Here is a 26,745-nt window from a genome sequence, read left to right as displayed (position 1 = left end):
ATCATCATCATCATTCTGTTCCTGAGCGTGACCAGTTGTTTTGAAGCAGTCAGAAAAGCTGTCACTAGACTATAGATTTTGGCAATGACATGTCTATCCAGACTGTTCTTGACTTGGCCAGATATTATTCAAGTTTTCTTCTTCACAATGGACAAAATCCTGCGGTCTTCCAAGTTCCAATGTTTATGAGCCCTACTCATAAATATTGGATATTTCATACATATCCTGACATTGTTCCACTAATTTTATTTAATAAAGAGAACATATTAAGAACAAATGTGTTGCACATGACAGCATACACAGCTAATGCCAACATATAGCATTAATAAAATACACAATCAATCGTTTGCTACATAGTTTTATTTTCAGCAACCGTAATGCATTGTAGAAGATATATAAAACTGTCAATTTTTCTGCAACATGTCCTCTTTGGAAAAAGATATTGCAAAAATCAAAAAACACACAGCTATCCACAATTTTGTATTTTATTATAAAAAGAAGGGGGAAAGCACTGCAACTCCACTACGGTACCAGTTGTGTAGCTGTTGTGGTCCTTAACAAAAATGGCTTTTTCCAAAGAAAAACAAGAAAGATAGTCCTCCTTTTTACATTGTTTAAAGCAATAAGCATCTCACCACATTTACTGACAGCAAAACAAGACAAAAGTTTAATTCAAAGTCAATATACCCATTCTTTGGGTCAATACATCATTCTGCTTTATTTGTGCAGCTAACCAGGGATGGAAATCAGACCACTGACCGTAAGTTGTCGAGTTTTTATAAATGTAAAGGCTGACAGGAGTTTCTGGCACATACAGACTTTTTGTTTTGTGCTCCATTTCCAGCATTAGTATCAATCCAGCTAAACATACTGTATATATTGTACATTGGATATTTCACATTGTACTAAACTAGCAAACATTTTGTATGGAGTTAATAAGATCACGTAACTTATCGAAGCATGAGGGTGTTTCATTTTAAGTGTTGCAAAGATGCTTGCTGAGAAATATAAACAGATGGAAGGATTTAAAAAAAAACAGTTACGCAGCTTACACAAACTGGTTCAGATGTTTTTGTATCTACCTATGCTACTCCTGCACTCACTGTTCAGGCACCTTACACCAAAGCAGTAATTAGGTTAAACTTCTGTACTGTCGGAAGCTAGTCTTGGCCTCTGTCAACCACAAAGGAATACCCATGACATGGAAATTAAATAAACATTTTTTAAAGTGTGAATAGAGGGAAGCAAAAACATACAAAACAAACTGAACAATGAAGTAAAAAGTTTTTTTTCCAATCCTGTCAATTGTTTGCTGCCCTTGCCTGGTTGTTTGTCCATACATCTTTTTAGGTTTTGAAGGCAGCATTAGTGGAGATGGCAGGGGGTGCGGTGAAGGTGGTAGGTCACAGGATAAGCTTGCAGTGACATAGTTCTTTGTACATTTGCCTCCTAAGCCAGGGCATATCCTGTTGACCAAAGCTGAATGGCTGCCCTAGTGCCAAACATTTGCAATACTGTAGGATGGGTGAAGGAAATAAAGAAAAACAAATTACTGGTGTACAGGAATTAAAAAAAATCACAATAACACCATCAATGGTGTATTATATTTCCACTGACTTGTGTTGACATGGATTTGTATGGTTCAGAGTAACCAGCTTCATAGATGCTTAAATAAACAATACGACAATACTTTTCCAGTTACTAACTGAAAAGAAAAACATGGTGGGCACACACACAATCCTGTGTCTGTCATTCACGCATAAGCCACTGTATTTTCTTTAAGACTCTCTGTGGGGATGGTTGATCAGCAACAGACAATACACCCGAAGGCCAAAAAAGCACCCTGCGTGGCTGCTTCACTGTGTGTGAACAGACATTGCAAAGTAGGGATAGCACAATATCAAAATGTAACAATATGACAATACCTTCCACAGAATGATTTAAAAACAAAAGACAAATGGGAAGAGATTGGGGGGAAAAATTAGAACAAGCTTTTGGAGCATTGACTATTCTACTTTTCTCTGCCATGTCCATACTAAAGTCAATAAAAGGTCAATTTGAAGAGAAATTATCAAGTGGAAGGCACTATATCTCATTATCATTTCACCATATACATTGCCACTTTAAAGTATTTGTACCCCTGTTAGTGTTCTGTATTTTCGCATAAACATTGGACTTTCAAGTCCTAATAGTAAACAAAGAGAACCCAATTAACAGAATTATAATATTTTTGCACACATTCAAGAAAATTAATTATTTGTACATACATGTGAGTTGCAAAAGCATGTAAACCCTAATTTTAGTGTGAGCCCCCATGTTCAGTAAACAGGATGATGTCCCTATGCTGGAAGCGTCTGTTTTTTTGTCTCCAAACAGGACAACTCTCATTTAAACCAAACAATTCTCTTTTGGTGTGATGTGAGAGAGGCCTTTAGTACTTTGTGACCGCTCACACAAGTAACCGTCTCGCTTCTGGGGTGACCTAATTTTGGCCTTGAAATTTACTTGTAATTGTATAAGTCCACATGCACACAATAATAATAATAATATTTTGGTCATATTCCTAAATAATAATTTCAGGACCGTAAAAATTCAATGATGCCTTTAGTTATTTTTATTCAGAAATAAAGAAAATTCTGAAGGGTACAAATACTTTTAAGTGGCACTGTATGTACAGATAATGAGCATTTTTGTCTGAATTAGACTGAACATAGATTGAACATATTGAACTAATGCACTCCCCAAAGTAAATATAGTGCTAAAAGAACAATTTATTTACTAAAGAGAAACTTACTTGTAGCACAAATGCCCCGCAGTCACTGTCATTGTTCTGGCGACCCACATTCTGCAACATCACATACACATTACATACATTAGTAATTTGCAGTTCTATCATATATTAATGTTTATATCAAGTCCAGTTTTTTTAAATTAGTCCTGTCAAAGCCTGCAATTGATTTTAAAATCTTTTATGCAGGTAACACATGCCATATGGTGAGCTTACTGTGTTAGATGATGTTACTTTTAAAGCATACAAAATATTAACTTGACCACTGCCCACACCACTTTTCTCAAGTTGAAAGAGGTCATATAAAATATTATTGCCACGTCATTACCATGTCAAATACAAATATCCAGAACAATAACAGACAGAATTAACAAATTAAATGTTTATCATTTTGTGTGTGTATATATATATATATATATATATATATATATATATATATATATATACACACACACACACACACACACACACAAAATGATAAACATTTAATATATATTGATATCTAATGATATCTGACAGTAAGTATTGTTCTACTCCTTCTGGTTGCTATGCTGTTACATACTCACATATTTTTTCAACCTAATTGGAAAGGACATTAACTTATTAAACTTGATAATTAAAACTTTGGAGTATTAAAAGTATGCCAATGTTGAGCTATCGGTTTCTGACAAAACCTTCAGACAACAGACAATCTTGTCCCTTTTCTACACATATGAATGTAACAACTTTTTGAGGCACCTGTACTACAATTTAGTTGAGGTCAGTTTCTTGTTGAGGGTGAGATTTGTGGCTTGGCATCAGCAATGTTAAAGAGTACGAGATTTACTATTGCTGTTGTTACCCTGAATTTACCAGGGTAAAAGATCTTGCATTGCATGCCACCCAAATTCCTTTATCTGCTGAGCCATTTTACTTAAAAAAACTGCTTTTTTGATCAAAACTCTATGAATGAATGACATTTTCTATGCTACAATTTACAGCCTGAAAATGAAGACAGGACAGGACCCAAAAAATCTGTAATAGGCCATGAAGTCTGGCCATGTAATACCAATGTTGGTCTCTTCCAACCCTCTGTCTCTTTCTCTCCCACTGCCAGCCCCATCCCCTGGTAGCTGTTGTATTTTTTTTGGGTGCTAAAAAATAGGCCATTTTTGCCTGACAATTAGATGTTTGGGATTGTGTTCTTTGTTTTAGTTAACACAAATAGTTGTCTTCATTATAACCTTTGTCTATTATGCACCGTGTGTGTGCATGTGGTAAAGAAGACACACAAAGCAGAAGTGGGAGAGGAAACAGAAGAGTGAATGAGAGCCAAAGGACCCTAACAAAGATGACAATGTAAAAAGTGTGTAGCAATAAAGCAGGGGTGGGCAATTATTTTTTTGCGAGGGCCACATAGACTTCCATTAGAAAAGCAAAGGGCCACATTTGTTTCATAAATAATAATATGAGTTGAATTGGAGATCACTGGCACAGTGTCTACCTTTATAAATATGCTCTTGTTTCATCACTGTAAGCAGTGTTTCCCACAGACCAATGTGTGCTGGCATCTGTGTGTCACATCGGTCGGCGAGTTGGTCATTGGGGTTTATAAAGGTTAAATATGCACCTGTATGCTTATCTATGACAGTTTTAAAGCTACAAGAAGCATTTTGAATCGATTCAGTTAAATCTTAATTGCCTCAGTTAGTTCTGAGTGATAAGACGAATAAATACATGCTTACTTGAACGCTGCCTGGACCTTCCCCCACCTCAACTCCATACATTACAGGATGTGTAGAATGAGTTTGCTCAGACAGACCTGTCCTTTTTCATGTTTCCTGGATGACTCACCAAATTGAAATTAAAGTTCTTACTTTAATTTGAGCCTAGTTTAGTTCTAATCTAAGGAATGGATTACAAAAACATCTGAAGCTGAAGGTTTTTATTTCACTATTTGAACTCAACACTGACCTCATGCGTCAGCCTGTTCTTGTTTTGTAAAATGACTTTTTCTGGTAAAATAAAGGTTCAAATAAATAATGTGATATAACCACATAAATACATTAATAGCATATAAAACTATAATCAGATATATGGAACTACTAAAGGCACAACAAGGCGTCAGACATGGTGCATTGAAAGGAGGAGCGGGCAGATCAGCTGCTCTCGGTGTGTGCGCATGCATGTGCGCTTATGTGTGTACGTGTGTGTGAACGCGGACGGGAGGGAGAGAGAGAGTTGCGCGGAGTTGAATGAACAGAATTATAGCGATATTATAAAGTCGCATTGACGAAAAAAAACACAGGGGTGTGTGGCGGAGGGTGTTGGTGATGTGAACTGGTCTGTGTGTTTACTGCTCACTCCTCTGTCCTGTGTGTGTGTCCAGCTCTACTTTGATTGTGTGCTGGTTGTATGTTGAAAAACACTCCAGCACAGTGCAGAGCAGCACAGATGATGTGAAGATATTTTTACAGAAGAAAACCATTAGAGTTAAAACTAGTTTTAAAAACGATCAAATCCCAAAGTTCTGAAAGTTGGACAAGGTCTGAGCTTTTTAAGAGCAGATGACGATGTCGGCTGCAGCTCCGCGGTAACATCTGAATGCGCTGTGGCGTTACTTCACGCTTTACCGTACATTTCAGCGTACTCGCGCAGCATTTTTAAAGTGTACAGAGCGCGACCGTGTCTCTCCAGAGAGTAGATGGGATGAAGCAGTACAGCAGCGTGGAAGAGACGAGGAGGGTTGGAAAGACGTTATCGGTAATGCCGTGCTGACAGCTGACTTTTGCTGCCTTCTTTATTTTTTTTTTTTTTTGTGTGCACGGTCCGCGGGCCGCATTGAAGACGCAGGCGGGCCGGATGTGGCCCGCGGGCCGTACTTTGCCCAGGTCTGCAATAAAGCCTTAAAAGAGAAATCAGTAGCCTTTTGCCTTGTTTATGAAAGTCAATGTGAAAAAAAATATGTCCCACCATTATACTGTGCACCAAGCAGTATTATTTATTTACTGTAACTCTGCAGGGTCGTGAGTATGTAAAAGACATATACTACAACTACAACTACAAAGTCAGTGTAATGGTCACTTATGTGACTCGCTACAGTCTCATGTAAAAGTACTAAAGGGGGTACCAACTTAAATATTACTCCTGCAGTATTAACAGAACAAAGCAAGAACAACCCATGCTTTCTCTGTAAGACTGTAGCCAGGCTGACAAAGAGCCACAGCTCTGTGGAGACTCGTATTCCTGCAGCTCCTTTTATGAGAATTTATGAGCTTCTTCACCAATAAAATCACTACTGTGAGAGAAAAAAAAAATCAACTATGATCTCTCCCTGACCGCCGGGGGTACACTGCTACTTCAGGAAATGGATCCTAATCCAACTCTGGACTGCTTTCTGTCCATAGACCTCCGCAAGCTGACCACCAGCATCAGTAAATCTAAACCTACTACATGCCTTTTAGACCACATCCCATCTTGGCTCCTCATTGATAGGAGACTCCATATTAGGCCAGATCAACGTGTCTCTGGCAACAGGATGTCATAAGGACATAAAGGAGCTAGCTTCTCTTCACTGTCTCCCAGTGGGGTTAAGAATAAACTTCAAAATCCTTCTCCTAACCTACAAGGCTCTACATGGACTAGCTCCATTATATCTGCAGGACCTGATAGTACCGTATGTTCCTAATGGAACACTCAGGTTTAGTGCAGGTTTACTTGTAGTTCCTAGGATTAGAATGGGAGGACGAGCCTTTTGCTATCAGGCACCGCTACTATGGAACCAGTGACCAATCTGGGTTCGAGAGGCAGACACCACCTTCACATTTAAGACTAGACTTAAAACCTTTCTGTTTAGTAAAGCATGCTTAAACATAGTGTGAAGGGCTGATAGGTATAGATACAGTCACTTGCTGATAACGGCCTCAGCCACAGGTATAACAGGTATCATAGGGCTGATAAATTCTTAACTTTTAGTATAGATTTGCTGCTATAGGCCTACGCTGTCGGGGGACACAAACATGATCCACTGAGCAGTTCCCTTTCCCCTCAAATCCCCCCTTTCACCCTCACTGACCTACAGTCCGGGCCCTGAATATTCCCATAATTGCCTACACCAGTCTCTGCTGCTCATTGTTGTCTTAATTACTGTTAAATTACTATTACTATTTATTGACTGACTATATATATAGATATCCACTTTAATAAAATCACTGTTTCATCTTGCTCAACAACCTGTCATGTTTGTTCTCTGTAATGTATGATGTCTGTGCATGTTTGTTGCTCTCTCTCTCTCTCTCTCTCATCCTCTCTGTCCTGTCTACCTCTTCTCCTCCTCCTCTACCCGGTCGACTGTCAGCAGGAAGGTTCTCCTTATGAGTCGGGTCCTCCTCAAGGGTTCTTCCTGAACAAAGCAATTCTAGCATACCCATCCACCTTGGAAAGTTTTCATCAACATAAACATAAACATGCCTGATGCTTGCAATCAGTGACCTGATGTCTAATATTTTCCATGAATTAAGGTAAAAGTCACTTCTGGCTAACATATCAGCACTGGTTCCCTTTTGTTACTCCTGCTCTACACCAACAGGTGCACTTCCAGTCACTAGTGTGTGTCAAGCTCTTTGAGAATGTGGATGACACTACCCCCTTACTGGGTTCTCAGCTTTCTCGTACACCTTCGCCACCGAGTCCTTACATCTTCTATCTGATATGTTGCTACTGCTAATGATAAAGGCAAACTACATTGCATCATTCACATTGCGGAGAAGGTGACTGATAGAAAATCTGCCTTCCCTGCAAGACCTTTATGTCTCCTGAACACTGAAGTGGGCAGGAAAGATTGCAGCTGATTCTCATCACTCCAAACAGAGACTCTACAAGTCACTCCTCTTCTGGCAATTTTCTGATTTTGCTGTTTAAGCCTCATGTGATTTTTTTATCAGGTTTTTAGATTTTAAATTATATCAGTTTTGGATTAAACGGAATAGGTGGCATCATCTATAGCATTTTCGCTTCTTGCACTGACCATCCCATCAAATGTTAATTAACAGTGTTTCTTTACCCTTTTTTTTAACTAACACAACTGCAATTCAGAGCAAATCATTCAGCTAAAGCAATCATTTGCCTTATTTTCTTTGGGAAATGCAATTTTAGCATTACTTCTGTGATTTAACATTTGAACAAAACCAACGTTTAGGTGTGTCCCTCTAAAAAGATTGGTGACCACATAAAAGTTAATTTCAGTAATATGATAAACTGATTTTAACTTATATTAATGGATTGACAACTCTAAATCTACACTGAAACTGCATGAACCAGTAAAGACAAAGAAACAAATAATGATTTTACCATTTTGAAAAAGCCTTTCCATCCTGTCAAGAAGTCTTGCTGGTCTTTTTTGATGGCCTCGGCTTGTAGATACTTGAAAATGTGCTGAAATCCACAGTAAATGATTCAGTGAAAATACTGCATAGCAAAAACATTTTCAGTAAGACATTTACAGTATCCTCACTCTCTATCCTACTTTTACAGCTTAGAACCTTTCCATAGTAATATACCTTTCTATAGAACTGTAGCAGAAGGTATATTAGCTAAGACTAAACTAAACCAACCCGATGTTGCTGTCTCGTCTTACCTTCGGGCAGCGCCTGTTGAGGGTTCGCTGCGAATCAAAATAAGTGATGGCTCGACGAGGGATATCAACACTGACCAGTGACCAGTGGACCTCCAGATGGATAGGGATCAATAACAGATCCTTCTGAAAGATATCAACCTAATAAATGAAAATATGACAAGAGGGGAGATGACATAATTATGTTATGCTGTTTTTGGGCATCTGTCAATGAAGACTGTGTAATTTCTGGCACAGAAGAATTTCTGGTGCCCAAAAATTAAGAGCCACCAGTGGAAATTCACATCCTCTCTAACTATTAAAAGCAATCTATAAAACAGCTGTTCAGCAAACAACATAAACTTGCACATTTACACATATATTACACATATATTTAAGGGTCATGTCTTTCATTATCCACAGACCTTCCAATGATTTGTTTTATTATTTTATTTGTTGGTGTTAAATTTACTAAAGCATAATAAATGCAGATTCACTACCTATACTGATTCTAGACTGATAATACTAAAGATAGAACCTTAAATAAATAGAGTCTATTAACATATCAATCTGTTTAACAGTTTACATACTTAAGGTATTTAAAGTCCACTTATGCATAAATAGATGCTCATATCATCGCTATGCAATATGCCCACTATTTCTAACTCTACAAATGTCTAAATTTGCAAACAAAACTGCATCTTGATAAGGATCACCAGGTTCACATATTGGGATTGACTAGAAGAGAAATCAGGTCTACTGTTCCAAATAGTGGGAACATATTGTCATCCACTTACATTTTTCGTCCATCGTTTGACTCCTTCATAACCTTTTGTCCTGAGCTTATCATAAAAGAAGCTGTTGAAAAAGTGGACCTGATGGAGAGAGGACAGCAAAATAAAAATATCAAGGTTAGTCTGGATTGGTTACTAGGCTGAAAACTGAAACAGAATTATTAACTGTCAAAGATTCTAGTTAACATGTACACTACCAGTTTGGTAAAAATCTTCTCGTTCAATAGTTTTCTATATCTTTATTACGTTCTGCAGTGTAGATTTATTAAGTGAACAGAAGAACTGTGGTAACCCGTTTGCTATTTATGTAAAGTTTTTTCCAGATGACGCATTTTGAGCATACTGGAATAGTATCAGTCAGTATGAAACCATTTTAATTAATTGTTATTTGTAGTATGCTAACACAGACCATTCTGGACTTCTAGCTTTTAGGATTAAAATAAAGCTTAAAATAATGGATGAGGACTAACAACTAACATTTTAAAAACTACAGATTTACTAGAGTTATGTGGAAGCATAATGCTATTCTTCTTATTTTCAGTGGCAGCATTTGAACTGCAGCATTTGGCTTTTTAATAAATTCTGCATACATATACTACATGCTACATTCCATTCAAATCTCTGTCCAAAGCACCCTGCAATACACACAGTCTCTTAATTTCTTCGGCTGGCAAGGTATAAGATGTAGAGGAATAATCCAAGAAAATTCCTTTTAAACCCATGCTGTACATTAAACTAGGGATGTCCCGATCAGGTTTTTTTTGCCTTTGAGTCCGAGTCTGAGTCATTTGATTTTGAGTATCTGCCGATACCGAGTCCCGATCCGATACTTTCACAATTCTCCATAAGATCAATAAACTTTAATTTCTAAAGAACATTTAACCCTGGAAAGGCCCCAATCATCAACTTTATTATTATTGTTATTATTAATGATATTAATACTAATGTTGATATTATTATTATGAGTAGTGGTAGGCCTATTACCATGGCTTATCTGAGCATAGTCAATGGAGTTAAGTCCAACCAACTAGCACGTCATGAGCAACAGAGCCAAACAACACGCACTCTCTGGGAGTGGGCTCACCTGTACGCACATGTGCTTGTGTGCGCATGCGTTTGCATTTGCATGTGTGTATGCGCATCAGGCCGCTGCAGACAGCTGCAGTGAATTTTACAAACGCCACCATGTAGACAGAAACACATAGAAACTGACAGCAGAGATGGCACAAGAGGACTGGGCAAGAGAACTAGAATGGGTGGCGCTGCAGCGAGTGCCGCCAGTGAGAAGGCAGAGAACTTCACTCGTACAACGCGGACTCTCTCTGAGAGCAGGTTCTATACATGAGCATGTTTAGTGTCGTGGTGAATTGTGGCAAAGTGTTGAAACGGTGTTGAGCAGCTTCACAGCCCTCTGTGCTGCTGTAACGTCCAAGCCCTGCAGCGCTGTGACGCACCGTGGCTGTTGATTTGACACATTTTAAGACAGAAGCCGCGGGCCATATAAAGTCCGACGGCCTTTATACGCTACAACGCACCAGAGTGATGCCTTTTGTCATCCAGTCTCTTTGGCAGCGAGAGGGAGAGAGAGAGAGAAAGAGAGGAAAACAAACCAGCATGCAAATATAATTTATCGCGGCCAAAAAACTTATCGAGCCCATTTAATTTATCGTGCAATTAATTGATTTATTGTTTATCGCGACAGGCCTAGTCATACCCCTACACTACAGGACACAGAGCCACCCTGCACAGAAGGCGTTAACTTTGAGAGCCCTAATAAATATATATCCGAGTCCTGATCGGGAGGTAACAGCCGATTCCGATCGAGTCTGAAATCACGTAATCGGGCCCGATTTCCGATCACGTGATCGGATCGGGACATCCCTACTTTATACTACCATTTTCAAAGCATTGATAATACACATAACAGAAAACACAAGGAGGCTCATCTTTTCCTTACCTTCTCTGGGACAGAGTCCATGACCAGGTCACCATACATGTTCATAACCTTAACAAGAAACAACAAAGCATTATGTAGTATGTGACACAACAATTTAAAAGAAAACACTGTACCACAGGTGATTACACATGGGTATACCATAAATAACAAAGTCACAGTCCACTTTAAAACCTGTGTATACAAGTATACAAAAATTAAAAGAAAAGAGAAGTAAAAAGAAGCAAACACTATATAGAGGCAGACAAAAGTAAACATAGGATGATACAGTAAAATTGTAATTGTAATTATGCAATTTTTAATATCTTCTTGATTCTTGCTATAGGCCTACGCTGGCAGGGGACAAAAACATTCTTCACTGAGCAGTTCTCCCTTCAACCCCTGCGTTTTCTCTCTCTCTCTCTGTAGGTTTCTCTGCCTCCAGACCTGCAGTCTGGCCCCTGATCAGTCCAATGCTTATTGCCTGCACCAGGCTCTGTTTTTCCTTGCCACTGTTGCTCTTAAGGGAGTTCAGGCGTTGGGTTTCTGTAAAGCACCTTGAGACAATTCTGCTTGTAAAAAGCGCTAGATAAATAAAATTGAATTGAATGAAACATATAATTAAAAAAAATTAACTTTGCACAGATGATCTTCAGACCATGCCTGATAAAATCAGTTGAATTTTTTGTTTGGCAAAGTGTTCAGCCATCACAGCCAATCAAATTTTATGGCACCAAATAGGAATTGAGCTCGGCTGTGCTTTGCTGTATCATAACGTGGTCGCGTGATCCTTGACCCCTTCCCAAGGGGTCACAACAAATTTGGTGAAGATTGGCCACTAGGGGGCGATGTAAATTTGTTGTGAATACTTGTGCAAAAGACCATTTCTCTGAATTAACTACAGTGTTACTGTAGTTACTTTGCTGCTTGCAGCTATATTTTATACTATTTCATTTTTCACCTTCCATAACATTAAACACTTCTAATGTTTTTTAATTATGCTTTTTCGCTGATGTACACTCTGGAAAAAAAGTCACTGCAAAAGTGTTACAATTTTATTATATATTTACCGATTAATCTTTTCAAAGATGGGAAACACATCTACAGTATTTTAAAATTTCCACAGTCTCACATGCCAATTTCTTAACTTTCAATATAAGGATTAGAAACATTTATAGCAAGGGACCAGGGTATAAATTCTATTTTACATGTGCCACCTACACCTACCGACATCTTCTCCAGGCTGAAAGCTGAAGTCACAGGTATGTGACTAAGAGCTACTGTCTACAGTAGAGGTACAGCATCTAACAGCCAATTATCTGGGAAACCAGTGACTTCCAATAAATCTACCTATCTAGCAACCAAGGAAGATTGGTGACACTGGAAAGACAGTTGACCTTGAGGAAAGACTGGCATGGTTGGCCGTGGATAGCAAACCCTGGCAAGAGGGCACCAGCAAAATGCTACAGAAGAAAACAAGGAGCAGAGTCTCCCAAGAAGGAAAAACCCAGGCTGTTGATGGAATTCATTTCATCTGTGTGTTTGTCTAAAGCCCAAACGCCTTTAAAGAGTTCTACAGAGTTTGCATCATTATACCTGGTCATTGAGCCAATTCTGTCCATACAGAGTGCCCAAGTCATCCATTGTCAGGACATGCCGTTTATAGTTGATTCTGAATGATTTAGCCACAGCTGATCCTGACGAACGTTGGAAGGATTGTATTAGATGTTGGATCACAGTTTTCCTAATGACAAACACATCAAAAACATGGTAATATCATTATTGAATAATAATAATTAATGATTAAGCTTTGTACTGGTACTTCAGACATAATATAATTCACAAGTTCATTAATTAATTATGAGCAGACCCAAACACATGTAACATGGCATTTGGGGAAAAAAATGCAAATGTTGAAAATATCAGCATGTTTTACAGTGTTTTGGAATTATCCAGTTTCTGACTGAAGTTGGGATATGGAATTCAGAATTTTGAAAAAAAATACCACAATTTAAAATATAAGACCCAGAAGAAATGACTAAACACCATTTCTGACCTGTGTGGCTGTGAAAAGCTCTCACTGAAAATGTTCTCAAGCTTCTCCATAATATCATCCACATGGATGGGGATCAAACTGCCATACTGCTGTAGAGACTCTTCAAGGATACCTCAAAAAAGAAGATAAACATAACGCCTTTTAAATAAACAACCATTAGCAACTATTAACTATAGTGACTACAGTGCCTCAATTTTCCTTTTTTTTTGAGTTAATGTACAAACTATAACTAATTCACCATAAATATTTAAAAGTTAAGCAAGTGAGCTACTACTGCACACTACTATTTTGGTAATGGGGAGTTAATGATCACCTAAGAAGTGACACACAACTGTAATGCTGGCAAGACCACAACATTTAAAATAGTAAACATGTGTATGACAAAGTGTGAACAACAGCCATTTATGATCCATACCATTGATACAATTAGTGTGTGCCTCAGTAAGGGCAAGCTCTACTGGTTTCACCTCCAATTCCCGTCTTACTTGGTCTTCTTGATTGTCTGAAGAGCCATTTATCTGTTTATCTGCCAGAGAAAGAAAGCATTTTAACAATTTGCTGAGTTGCGTTGTTAAGGTGGCTGAAACAGAATCACAAAAGTTATTTATATTAAAGAGATTAAAAAGTGACAGCAAAATACAGGATAATCTGGTAATTTACAGCAAGTACCCCCCAAAAAATATGGGAAATCAACTGTGATAATATTGTTCATCACTAACAACATTCAGTAATATACAACTGTATATAGGATTTCCAGTATAGGCTAATTAAGAGTATTTTTAAAGTGTCAAGCAGTGTTAATTTTGTTGACGAATCATTTTCGTCATAGTTTTCGTTAACAACCTTTTTTTGATAAAAATGAGACGATAACTAAATAAAAACTAACGCACGGTGCCAAAAACGAAGACGAAATGTATTGACACTTTCGTCAACGAATAAAAACAAGACGAAATTATTGATGGAGACGAGATCCAATCAGAGCAAAATTTGTTTGTGGAAGGGAGGGACGAATCAGGAAACGGCGGCAGAGAGCCAATCAGAAGTGCTCTCTCTGTGTAAGGACGTTACCCCGCGATGCTGGAAGAAGGCGTACTCATGCATGGTCACACAACACAGGAGACGAACGGACACACGGACACGTTTGATGTCAAGACAAACAAGACGGTTTGCAAACCGTGCGGAGCGACTATCAGCGGTAAAAACACAACAAACCTGAAGCGACATTTGCAGACGAGTCGTCTTAACTTCCGCTCAAAGATACACGTGACAAAATCTATAAATGAAGACCCCGCTGCTGATGGTTTTACAGCATGCGACCTGTTTCTAAGTTGTCACTGAAGTGTTTTGCTGTAGTTATGGAGTATTCATGAAGAAGGTCATGACTGAACAGTGTATTCAGGGAGAGCAGCTCACTGTTCACTGCTGCTTTTGTGAAAAGGTAATAGCAATTAAATAAAGAGATGTTTGTTTCAAATAACACAAGTTAAAGCTGTGCCTGTTTTTATTGCACAATCAAACCTTAAATATTTCATGAAAAAATATATATCATAGAATTTTAGTCGACTAAATCTGCTGTGGATTTATAAAATTCTTTTATATTTAGTCGACTAAAACTAGACTAAAAGTTAAAAAATGTTGATGACTAAAATGTGACTAAAATCAAATGACATTTTAGTCACAAGACTAAAATAAAAACTAAATCAGAAATTGCTGCCAAAATTAACACTGGTGTCAAGAGGGCCTCCAAAGAGAGGCTCCTAATTTTTTCAGGAAAGGCTTAGCTTAAAAAAGTGTTATTACAGTAGTAGTTCAAAAGTCATAACAATTAATTAAAAGCATTTCGGCAGACTTTTTTTCCCGCCCAAACTTTGCTTAATGGGAGGCCCTCAGTCTCAGAAAATTCTTGGCCCATCTCATCTGACCCTTTTCCCATGGGGATCCATCAGCAGCACAGCATCTACAGAGCTAAAGTAAGGGTGGTGAGGATAAAGTATCCTCACCACCCTTCTCATGGCATGCTCTCACTCCTAGGAGAAGGTAGGCTAAGACCCAGCAGGATGCTGAAAAACATTTTCACACAAGCTACTTGCCCTACCCATTACATATCTGTAATCTGAATATCCCCGTTAACTAGTTTTCTTTAGAAGTAAAGGTATACATCAGTACCTCTCTCCTGGACTGTGAGTTGCTCATTGTTGCTGTCATCCTCTTCATCGGTGTATGGTGATTGATACTTTTTTATCCCTCTCTGCTTTCCAAACAGCTTGTACCTTTGCCCTCTCTGGCTCCACTGATGTCCTAGTGAGCATACCCACCGGGCTCGCTGACGCCAGATCCTCCAGTGGTGTGTGAGTCGAAATCCTTGGCCTCCATGGAATCGCAAACGTTGCAAGCGTTGGAGCCTTCTAAGAGCCCTGTACCTGCTAAGGTGGGACCTGAACAAATCCTGTGCTTTAGTCTGAGAGACTGTATCCTCTAACACAGCTTTGTCAACTTTTCCTGCTTTCTGATGTGGTCCATGATGCTGGTGCACATGCAGAGCTGACTGTGAGGGAAGGTCAGGAATTTCCCACTCCACCTCCTCTTGGTCTCCATCTTCCAACTCATCTTCCTCTTCATCTTCCCAACTCTTGCCCTCCAACTCTCCCATATCCTCCACATCCACATTGTTTACTTCTTCTGCGTGACCTATTGCCTCAGTCCCACCTACCCCATCCTTCTCATCTACATACTCCCCTGTCCATATTTTTTCTTTCTGTCTGAGGTGCATAGGGCTGGATACACTGTGGGCGGACACTGGGACTATGAGGTGGTCTCCAGGAATCCCACCTAAACACAAACAAAGAGTAATCAACTTTATTTTTCAACATTTTCAAGTAAATAAAATGCTAAATAATAGGCCCAGGGGTTTTCAGATTCAAATATTAAAGAAATAAAGAGACTATTATGTCTCACCATATCGCGAACAGGACCCCAGGCATGTGGCTGTTTGAGGAACACCTGTTTTTGATTTGTTTAACTCTATATAAGAACATAAAGACTCAGGGATGCCAGTTGCTGTCATTCAAAATCCCTCACCTGGATAGGTTTCAGACAGTGGGGGAAAAAGCAGTGTATCAGATCTGTGTGAAGGTTTTGAATCTCCACTCTTTAGCAGGGACGAAGGAGTAGAAGTGGGTTGAGTTCTTTGGGTCAGATGGTTCCCTGAAGGGCAGCTGGCGGTCTCTGTACAACCTGCCCATTGAAAGGGGGCAGCAGACCTCGGTGGAAGGCTTTACATGGAGCAACAGCTACAGACAGGTACAGGGAACACTTGGATCAGAGGAGTGTTTATTTTGTGGACAAACTGAGATGCTGGGACACTTATATGTTCAGTGTCCCCTGCTTATTGCACTCTTCAGTCTTTGGAAGCGGTGGTTTTAGGGAACTGGGGAGGTTTTTACATTTTGTTTGTTCATTTAGGGTCTAAAATGCAGTGTACAGAAAAAGACAGTACATGTGCTGGCAAATATCTTTTCAACCTCTGCTAAGCTGGCTATTTGGCTGACCCAGAAAAACCAGGCTCAGAGTGCTGGCAGCGTGGACACAGTGCTGGTGTTGGAAGGAATACTGAAGGCTGAATGAGAAATGGGCAGTTGGGGTTGTTTTATGTTCTCTGGGAAGAAAATGGAGAGATTTTGTTTACATTTGTAAACATCTTTGTCTAGCTTAGTATGTGTTTTGGACTGGCTTTGTTATCGTTTTTTGTTGTTGTCATTGTTTTTCAGTCAGTTCACAGTGATGTCTGTGGTTCAACAAATTGATTTTTGAAAACCAATCTCAAGACTAGGAGGAACATACACCTGTATTAGCAGAGAATATGAATTATAACACAAAAACCTTTCTTTTACTCATGGTCAGTGGATGGCTGGGGCCATTTATTGTCAAAAAACGTGTTGACTCTTTTGAAATCATAATAACAGAAACTACCCAAATACCCTGGTGATTTTGGCCTGATAACATGTACACAAGTTGACACAAAGGTTTGAATGGCTATAAAATGTAACCATCCTCACCTGTGATCCGTTTGCTTGTAACTAGTGTGTGCGTGTAATAGGTCAAAAGATTTCTGTACTCCTGACATCATCATCTTTCATCCAGTGCTGCACTGATGTTTTAGGATTCTGAGTCATGGGGAAAGCAAAAGAATTGTCAAAGGATATGTGGGAAAAGGTAGTTGAACTGTATCAAACAGGAAAGGGATATAAAACTGCCACAAAGTATCCCACTTACAATATGCCAAACAGCATAGCCTAAAACCTTCAGGCACAAATGAACTTTTTGCCTACTGTGAAACACGGAGGTGGACCGCTGATGTTTTGGGGAAGTGTGAATTTGGTCAAAATTGATGAATGCAGTATGTTATCAAAAAATACTGGAGGAAAATTTGCACTCATCAGCCCGGAAGCTGCACATAGGATGTACTTGGACATTCCAACATGGCAATCATCCAAAACACAAGGCCAAGTCGACCTGTCATTGGCTACAGCAGAACAGGTGAAGGTTCTGGAGAGGCCATCACAGTTTCCTGACCTCAATAACATTAAGCCACTGTGGGGAAATCTCAAAAACTGCAGTTCATGCAAGACAGCCCAAGAATTTACAGGAACTAGAGGCTTTTTGCCAAGAAGAATGGGCAGCTTTACTATCTGAGAAGATAAAGAGCCTCATCCACAACTACCACAAAAGACTTCAAGCTGTCATTGATGTTTAACGGGGAAATATGTGGTATTAAAAACTGGGGTATGGAAACTTTTGATCAGAGGCATTTGGACAGAAAAGAGTAAACACTGACGATTGATAACAAATAGCTTCAGCCAACCACTAACCATGAATGAAAGAAAGGTTTTTGTGTTATCATATTATCTGAAAAATGGCCAGGAAATCATAAATTCTGCCAGGGTATGTAAACTTATAAACACAATTGTGTAATTATTTTTACATCTTTACAGTAGTTATGCCAGTTGTGTTTACTGTAACCAATCTTATGCTCTAAACTTTCCTTTCCCTTTTGTGTTGTTTTCCAATGCGTTTATTTAGGAAGCAATAAACATTCAGACTGCCTCTGAAAATATTTGTTTCTAAATAAAAGAACTGTTTTCCTTTTTGCCAAATGCATACACTTGGGGAAGGCAGAAGAGTAAAAAGGCATCCCTCTCCCAATGCTCTACGTAACGGTGAAACAGTCTGCACTCAAATTTCATGTGTAAAAAGCCCATCAACATTACACCCTGCAATAAAAAAGATGAAAGACACAAACGAAACAAGATCATTTTTCTGGTTCTACACGCTAGTCAGTTTACATTATTAGCTTCTGCTGCAGAAAGCAGACACTCTGAAACAACTTAACAGCTTAAAAACACTTATGTTAAAGGTAGGGTAGGAGATTTTGAAAACTCAGTGAGTCAGCCAGATTTTGAAAGTAAACACAAGCCCCTTTCTCTCGGCGCTCACCCCGAAGCCACGCCTCCCAACCAGTCTGTGACTTCGGCCATCATGCACGTACCTCTCTGGTGCGCGCAGAGCTGGAAGAGAGTGACAACCAGCCAATACTCCGCGCAGGGGCGCCTCGTAGGATTGGCTGATATTTTTAGCGTTTTATAGCTTCCACAGATTATTAATATTCTTCGTTTTAAAGTGAAACTGCCGAACTAATTGTTTGCTGTCGAATTGTAAAGAGAAGTTACATTAATTTACCAAAACGTCATCAGAAGCAGCATCAGAATGAAATCTCCTACCCTACCTTTAAGAGAAAAATTGGCTGAAAAAATAAATTGCCAAAATGCTGAAGGCCCCTTTGATTCTTGTAACCTGACTCACCATATTAGCACTTACAGTGGTGCTTGAAGGTTTGTGAACCCTTTATAATGTTCTATACTTTTGCATAAATATGATGAACAAGTCCTTCCAGTAGATAGAGAAAATCCAATTACACAGAAGAAAAAGAAATATTATACTTGATAATTTATTATCTGGTTTACGGCACTAACATGTTTATATTTAAATCATAATCAGGACAAAAATGTGATTATTTGTGCAGCCCTACAAAGATTCAAACATATTAAACACCAAGCACAGTCCCACCTCCTCCTGTGTCATCCTGCCCCACAACAGTCAGACCCAGGTCTCCCTGCCAGCAGTTCTGGGCCAGGCTACTGCCACTGTCTCGCATTATCCACGGACAACCTACAATCTGCGCCAGCTTGTCACCTGTGAACAACAAATCCAATTTCAATTAGAATAAAGTGACGGAGTCACCTTAAAAATCTGTTTTGTTTTCTTAAAAAATGAATCAGTACAATTCCACTAATAATACTCCACACAACTAAGAGAGATGGTTACTTAAGGGTTTGTATAGAAATACATTTCTACTTTTGCCTAACGAACATCCTATGGAGTTCACTTATATTCAGGCGGCATAAGAAATGTGGTACATGTAACTCTGCCAGGAGCTGGCCATCACTTTTCATATAATATATATATATATATATATATATATATATATATATATATCTATATATATATATGTGTGTGTGTGTGTGTGTGTGTGTGTGTGTGTGTGTGTGTGTGTGTGTGTGTGTAAAGGGAACAAATGCTTAGTATCAGATGTGAAGAATTACAACTAAAGGTATCCACATGAGCAGTCAGTATTGATTAGCAGCTTTGTAAAGCACACAAGTGGAAAAAACATGGTATAGCATGGGAAGAAAGACTAACAGGTGGAGTCCTTCACCCAAATAGTTATAAGTACATAGTAATAAATGCTAAACACCTAAGACTTAGGTCACTAACAGGGGAACCGCAAACCAGGTCTGGATCCAGAAGCCTACAGCGAAAACAGCAGGTTATTCTTTAAAACCTAATCAGGTGCTTCTTTTTTAACTAGCGCAGCTTTTGTTGTCTTTACGGTAGTGGCTTAGAGCATGAGGGAGCGCACAAACAAATTGTATGCGAATTAATCCATCCCACGTGATAACTCAGCCAATTAAGTCTGGGCATTCCAGGATGTAAAATTTCTGAGAGCGTTAGAGGCAAGGTACACACCGCTTACACATGAAAAACATACGGAATGGCAAAGATATTTGAACATTTTAGATGGCATAAATAATGTTATCTACAGCAGTGGATATGTAGCAAAGAATTGCTCTAGCTCAGTAAATTAAACAAAAAACATTTGTCTGTCCGCTAACCACAAGGTTGGTGGTTCGATCTTCCATCCTGGGTCTAGCAAGTGTGTCCGTGGGCAAGATACTTAACCTTAAGTTTTCACAAGTGCTTCGAGTACCTTTGAGTAGGTACAAAAAAAAGCATTATATAAATATGCAACTTATTGAAATAATATTATTACAGGATTTGTGATTGATATTAGGGATGTCCCGATCAGGTTTTTTTGCCCTCAAGTCCGAGTCAGGCAAAGTGTCATTGATTTAACATATACTACTGTTTTGACAAATGCCACATACCATGGCAAACAAAAATAGTTTTTTTTTTTAGTTTGTTAGTTTAACACTCACACATAAAGTGTTGGATATACTTCATTTTCTGTCACCTTTTGGATCTTCTGAACAGTGTGGCTTTGCTAACCTGTCACTCTGATGTGTCGAAATGAAAAGGGACATGGCTAGAACATAGCTGTTTAGCAATAAAATAAATAGCAATTTTCCCCAAAGTTTACAAGTTTGCGAAAAGTCCCAGCCTGAAGATTTATATGCCATTGTACTCAGACAGTCAGAGCACCGCCAAGTAGGGTTGGGCGGTATCCAAACTTTGATACTGTCAAACGCCCTCCACATTTTACCCCGGTATAAGTAAATACCGTGCCAATTTTTAAATGTCAAGCTGGCAGCATGTCGCATTATCAAACTGGTATGAGCCAGTCCTGATGCGTTTTTGTTTGTTTTTGTAATTTTGTCATGTTAAGAGCGCAGCCTTGTGGAGTATTTATGTTACACAAGTAATAAAGTTACACATGGTAATAAAAACACTTGTCCAGTAAACTGAAAACCTTCCGGTCACGATTTCCGCTGCCATGTTTTTCTGATGGAAACAATTAAAATTATAAATGTTGGCTCAGACGGCACCAAACTGTTGGCTTGTGCCTACACCGTTCAGAAACTCAGCTTTGGCTCGTCCTCTAAAGTGCAGCCGTGTACTTCTAAGGGACCAGGCGCGACTCTTCTCCGCGCTGTCACGCCATGTTCATAAAGTTTATCAAACGTCTCCAAAAGTAAAATAATATTATACTACTAAAGTAAAACTGAAGATTCAACCACACAAGGCATCAAATAAAATATGTTTAATATTTGATCCTTATCTTCTATATAAGTACATTGCATTTTTTTATTGACGGTATTAAAAATGATACCGTCGCTACCTGTGTGCCCCGCCGGTATACCTTAATACCGCTCGTACACCTTAATACCACCCAACCCTACCGCCAGGTGGTAACAGGAAGTTTGTTCCATGGGACTGATAATACCTCAATCGCATGTATTTTACACGGGGAGAAGAGAAGAGACCAGTAGGGTTGGGCGATATTGGCAAAAAAAATTAATCACGATTAATTGTGGCATTTAGCCGATAGCGATTAATTGAGGACAATTGCACATTTTTGACTCTAAATCGCCACATTGTTCTAAAATGATAGTGACAAATTATCAGTGAAGTTAACTACTTCATTCTAACAGGTTAAGCTGGTAAGTAGTGATTAGGCACAAACCAGCCATGTTTGAAATATTTATTGAAAACAGATGCATTGCACAATGCACAAACTGCTTCAAAATAATAATGAAGCAAACATTTAATGTCACTTTGTCCTTCAAATGTTCTTATCTTAAGGTCACAAAACAGTGCATCTCAACATTAAAATTAAACAGGACAAATAAGTTCAGAAAAGTTACATCAGTGATTATTTCAAGTTAAAAATAAATGTGTCTGTGCAAATTAACCTGTGACTGGAAAATGTCACAGCATGTTTTCACTCATACTGTAGAACAGCGCTTAGTTTGGTCGTAAGGAGCACACTGAATAAACGTATCGCCCGATCGGAATTCTTTCCAATATCTGCTGGAGGGTCAGAAGTCTGTAATGTTTTCCTATCTTGCTGTGGAGTCCATAAATAAAGATCGGGAGGCAGCTTCTCCAGTCGGAGTTCATTCTTTTGATACGAGCAAACGTTCGGTTACTATGGCAACAACCAATGCTCCACGCTTCACACCTAATGCATGTCGCGTATGCATGAGCAGCACTATATACTACACCTGTAGCCGACGTTGTGGCCTCGTTGCGCTTTCTTCGGCTTTCTTCGTACATCGGCTTATGGTGACAGATGTTGAACCTCTGTTAGGAATGTGCTGCTCCGCATCATTTAACTGAATACCACTGCCTTCCGCCATTATTGTTATTGTGGGCTCACATGTGTGTGCTTGCGGGTGATGGTGAGAGGACGTCGCACACAAAAATGCGTCATCATGACGAGGCACTAATCGCCGTAATCAATAAGTGGCAAATATTAATCGGTGACAGTTTTTCTGACAATTAATTGCACACGATACGATTTTGCACAAGCCAGTACTGGGGAGGTGATTACAGAAGAGAAGAGGAGACTGCGACACACTTCACTGACCACAAGAGTTTTCTTCTTGTTTGAAAAGAACTACGTACTCTAGTACAGAGTATTTTAGTCCAGGATATGTTGTTTATCCCACATATAAAGGTCTCTAAGGCTGCCTTTTTCCACCTCTGTAATATTGCTAAGATCAAAAGCATCCTGTCTCAGAGTAATGTTAGTCTATACATTTATCACTTCTAGGTAGTACTATTGTGATTCATTATCAGGAAGTCTAAATTCTCCATTAATAGCCTACAGCTGATCCAAAATGCAGCAGCCAGAGTACTCACAGGAATCAGCAAGAGGGATGATATTTGTCTTGTTATAGCCTTTCTTTATTGACCTCCAGTAAAATCCTGAATAGTTCTTTTGTTTACATACGCCTTTAATGGCCAAGCTCCATTATACTTCGAGATTTAATAGTACCATAATTCAGGTATCCATACTGTCCAATTTGGATTTGGGAGGCAGACAACACCTCTACTTTTAAGATTAGACTTAAAACCTTTCTGTTTAACAAAACCTATCACTAGTCTAAGGCTACGTTCAGACTGCAGATCGGATTTTTTGGTGTTTACCAAAAAATATGGGACTGCTACCACTCTCCTGTGTGAACGGACCCTGAAGTGACCCGCATGCACAGAAGAGGACACCACGTCACACAATGTGTGCTTGTGTGGCTATGTTTATGTTAATGTAGCCAACATAATTACAATCAAATAATATTAAGAAGAACGCTGAGAAGGAAGAGAGCAGTAGCTGCAGCGTCTGTACAGAGATATGTGTGTAATAGTGATGTCACTGCTTTTAGCGACACTGACTTCATTCATAACTTCAGAATGACGAGAATCTTTGAATACATCTGCGAGCGCCTTTCTGTATCACTTTCACAGAAAGACAGTCGACATCTCCCTCATCTGTGAGCAAGCGCGTTGTAGTTGGGCTCTACTTCCTGGCAACAGGTGCTTGTTGCTTACAACACCGCTTGACTAGGGTTGGGCGATATTGGCAAAAAAATTAATCACGATTAAACATTTAAAGTAACTTTCTCCTTCAAATGTTCTTATCTTAAGGTCACAGAGCAGTGCATATCAACATTAAAATTAAACAGGACAAATAAGTTCAGAAAAGTCACATCAGTGATTATTTCAAGTAAAAAAATGTGTCTGTGCAAATGAACCTGTGACTGTAATACGTCACACACTAGTGCATGTTTTCACTTAGAACAGCAGCAGAAAGAACAAAGAACAAACCAGACAATTCCACATTTAAATGTATGTCTGTGCAAATCAACCTGCGTTACGGTCTTCCAGCGCTTACTTTGGTCATAAGGAGCATGATGACTAAACATATCGCGGATTCTCGGCTGAGTGGAATTCTTTCCAATATCTGCTGGAGGAGACTTCACTGTTTTCCTATCTTGCTGTGGAGTCAATAAATAAAGATCGGGAGGTGGCTCTATTCTTTTGATACGAGCAAACATTCCGTTACTATGGCAACAACCAAAGCTCCATGCTTCACACCTAATGCATAGCTGTAGCCGGTGTTTTGGCCTCGTCGCGCTTTCTTCGTGCTCTGGCTTATGGTGACAGACGTTGAACCTCTGTTAGGAATGTGCTGCTCCGCATCATTTAGCCGAATACCACTGCCTTCCGCCATTATTGTTATTGTGGGCTATTGTGGGCCGTAATCGATAAGTGGCAAATATTAATCGGTAATAGTTTTTCTGACGATTAATTGCACACGATACGATTTTGCACAAGCCTACGCTTGACTCCCTGCTCCTGTGTCACAGAATTGTGATGTCTGGCGCAAAAGTCGGATATATGCCGCATAGCCGTTCAGCGTGAGGTCGCATTGCAAAAAATCGGATACGTAACTGATTTAGGACCACACATGAGAGTGGCCTGGGTCGGATATAAAAAAAATGGAATTGAGCTGTTCAGACTGTCATGACAATATCAGATACAGCTCACATTTGTGCAAAAAAAACAATCGGATTTGGGTCAATTTAGCCTGCTATCTGAACGTAGCCTAACACAGTGTCTTAGGACCAAATTTTTCATTCTTTTCACTTTTTCCCTGTCCCCTCTGTCCTATATTTGAACGAATCATAAAAATACCTCTTAGTTACTTGTTATTGGGATTTAACACAAGTTACAGCTGTGGTAAAGCTGTGACAGTAGAAGAAAAAATTGAACTGAACTGTAGCAACTACTTAGCATTCATGGATACTTAGAGGTTTATTGTTGGGACATTTCATGAGACTCTCCAAGACTTAAAGAATTTCCCCCTCTGGGATAAATAAAGTAATTCTGATTCTGATTATTCTGACACACTCTCGTGCCATAAAAACAACCAGTTTCACTACCAAGGCCTCCCAGTAGACTCTAAATTGTTAGCCAGTCATTAGACTGACCCCCTTCTTTAAGGTCTAGTCTACCATATACACTTAACTCTGATGCCAAAGTTCTAGTGCCAGTTTCAATATATTTTTACCACAAGGGGACAGCACGGGAAAAGTAATAATCAAAATAAGTGACATAAGATTACAATGGTTAGAGGGTCTAAAAGTCGGTTTTAATATATTTTCAGTTAATTGCCCAGCCCTAAAAGGAAGGCCTTTTAACCTGTTATTCTTGACATCCAAGCATTGAAGCAAAAAAACTGTGCAGTCTCAGTAGACAGCCACATTTGTCCAATTTACTATTTTCTTTCATACACATATGACTTGCATATGACGTGCCCACAAAAACAGTTTTTGTTGGCACTTTTAATCTAATCCAACACAAACACAGCATGTAAAAATCTAGCATAACTACAGCGTTAGTCAATACACAAACCAATTTTTACACAAAATTTGAAACTAATTAGAACCTATTTTGTGAAATTACATCAGTTTAAGTGCATTTTCTCAGTTTCATTTCGCCTTGTTTTGCACTTATTACTTTATGAGTAAGTACGAGAATATTGACTAATTTGACCACCTTATTTATTATACTCTATTTTATATATCAGACACCTTCGACAACTAAAATCCTTTTTGTTCCAGCTTCAGAGGGATATGCCAAAAACTGAAGGCCTTTTGGTGGTCTTCATTAAATTTAAAATGTTACTGCCTTTACTGTCTTAATCCCGGTCCGTGTCTGCCTTTTCAAACTGCTCTGTTAACGCAGGCATTCTTACCATGTGTAACTATGAGAGTCACTTTAGCGTGCTAGCTACCACGTATTTACAGCACAGTTACGAAAATAACGGAGACACTCGTGTAATTAGCATATATGCTACTGAATAATTAAGTATGATCTGGTCCTTTTTCAACGGCGCTTTTGATAAAACTGATCTATGAGGTGAACTCATAAAGGAAATACCTAAGCTATATTGTGTGCGTGGAGCGCTAGCAAAATTGACGTTAAAATTTTAACATTCAACATTGATAACTAATGACGCCACGGAAAACACTGAATATACAAATTCAATGGCTATCGCTCGACAATCTCTCTACATCATTGTCACGAACAATGTCAAATATTTGAAAAGTATCAGAGTTCTGTTGTCTCTTGGCGCTAACACACTAGCCGTTAGCATGTTGTCCGCATCTTAGGACAACATGCTAGCTTAGCGCTAGTCATATCATGCTAGCAACAAAATAAAACGCTTGTCTTTTTCTTACGCATTGATGTACTGCAGTTGCATACTTACCATTCACTCCCAGATGTGTGAAAATGTTGCCAAGAGCTTCCAATCGAACATATAGCGTATTAATGTATAGACAATTACTGACAAAATACATGCAAAGGAGTGTTAAACCTCATTCAATGAAGTCAGTGAGGAGCAGCATATATCGGTTTTCTTTCTTTCGTTCGTTCTTCTTCGCTTGCTTCCGCTTCTTCTTCTTCTTCTTCTTCAGAATGGTATCTAACTACGTACGTTAC

The 26,745-nt window shown here is 39.0% G+C and overlaps 1 protein-coding gene across 1 annotated transcript; it reads right to left on the bottom strand.

Annotated features, from left to right (window-relative positions):
- Positions 1-1,208: 1,208 nt before the first annotated feature.
- Positions 1,209-26,700, bottom strand: senp3b (SUMO specific peptidase 3b). The gene is made up of 12 exons (XM_028429576.1): positions 26,513-26,700; positions 19,285-19,410; positions 15,328-15,990; positions 13,577-13,687; positions 13,162-13,273; positions 12,702-12,849; positions 11,130-11,177; positions 9,176-9,253; positions 8,403-8,540; positions 8,117-8,200; positions 2,795-2,845; positions 1,209-1,514 (listed from the first exon to the last, which is right to left on the bottom strand). Exons 1-12 carry the CDS (start codon positions 26,601-26,603, stop codon positions 1,404-1,406), a joined length of 1,761 nt encoding a protein of 586 aa, XP_028285377.1. The 5' UTR covers positions 26,604-26,700; the 3' UTR covers positions 1,209-1,403.
- Between the last annotated feature and the right edge of the window lie 45 nt (positions 26,701-26,745).

The sequence above is a fragment of the Parambassis ranga genome, chromosome 18 (genome assembly GCF_900634625.1).
Source record: "Parambassis ranga chromosome 18, fParRan2.1, whole genome shotgun sequence".
Lineage (NCBI taxonomy): Eukaryota > Metazoa > Chordata > Actinopteri > Ambassidae > Parambassis > Parambassis ranga.
This window is presented reverse-complemented; position numbering and strand designations above follow the sequence as displayed.

What these genes read in the sequence shown, in the direction of transcription:
- senp3b (XM_028429576.1), bottom strand. Translation starts at nt 26,603, where the DNA reads ATGTATTTTGTCAGTAATTGTCTATACATTAATACGCTATATGTTCGA. An exon ending in GCAGGATGACACAGGAGGAG is followed by an intron (nt 15,991 to 19,284) that starts GTGGGACTGTGC and finishes GTTTGTGTTTAG; the next exon opens with GTGGGATTCCTGGAGACCAC. An exon ending in TCAAACGATGGACGAAAAAT is followed by an intron (nt 8,541 to 9,175) that starts GTAAGTGGATGA and finishes TTCATTTATTAG; the next exon opens with GTTGATATCTTTCAGAAGGA.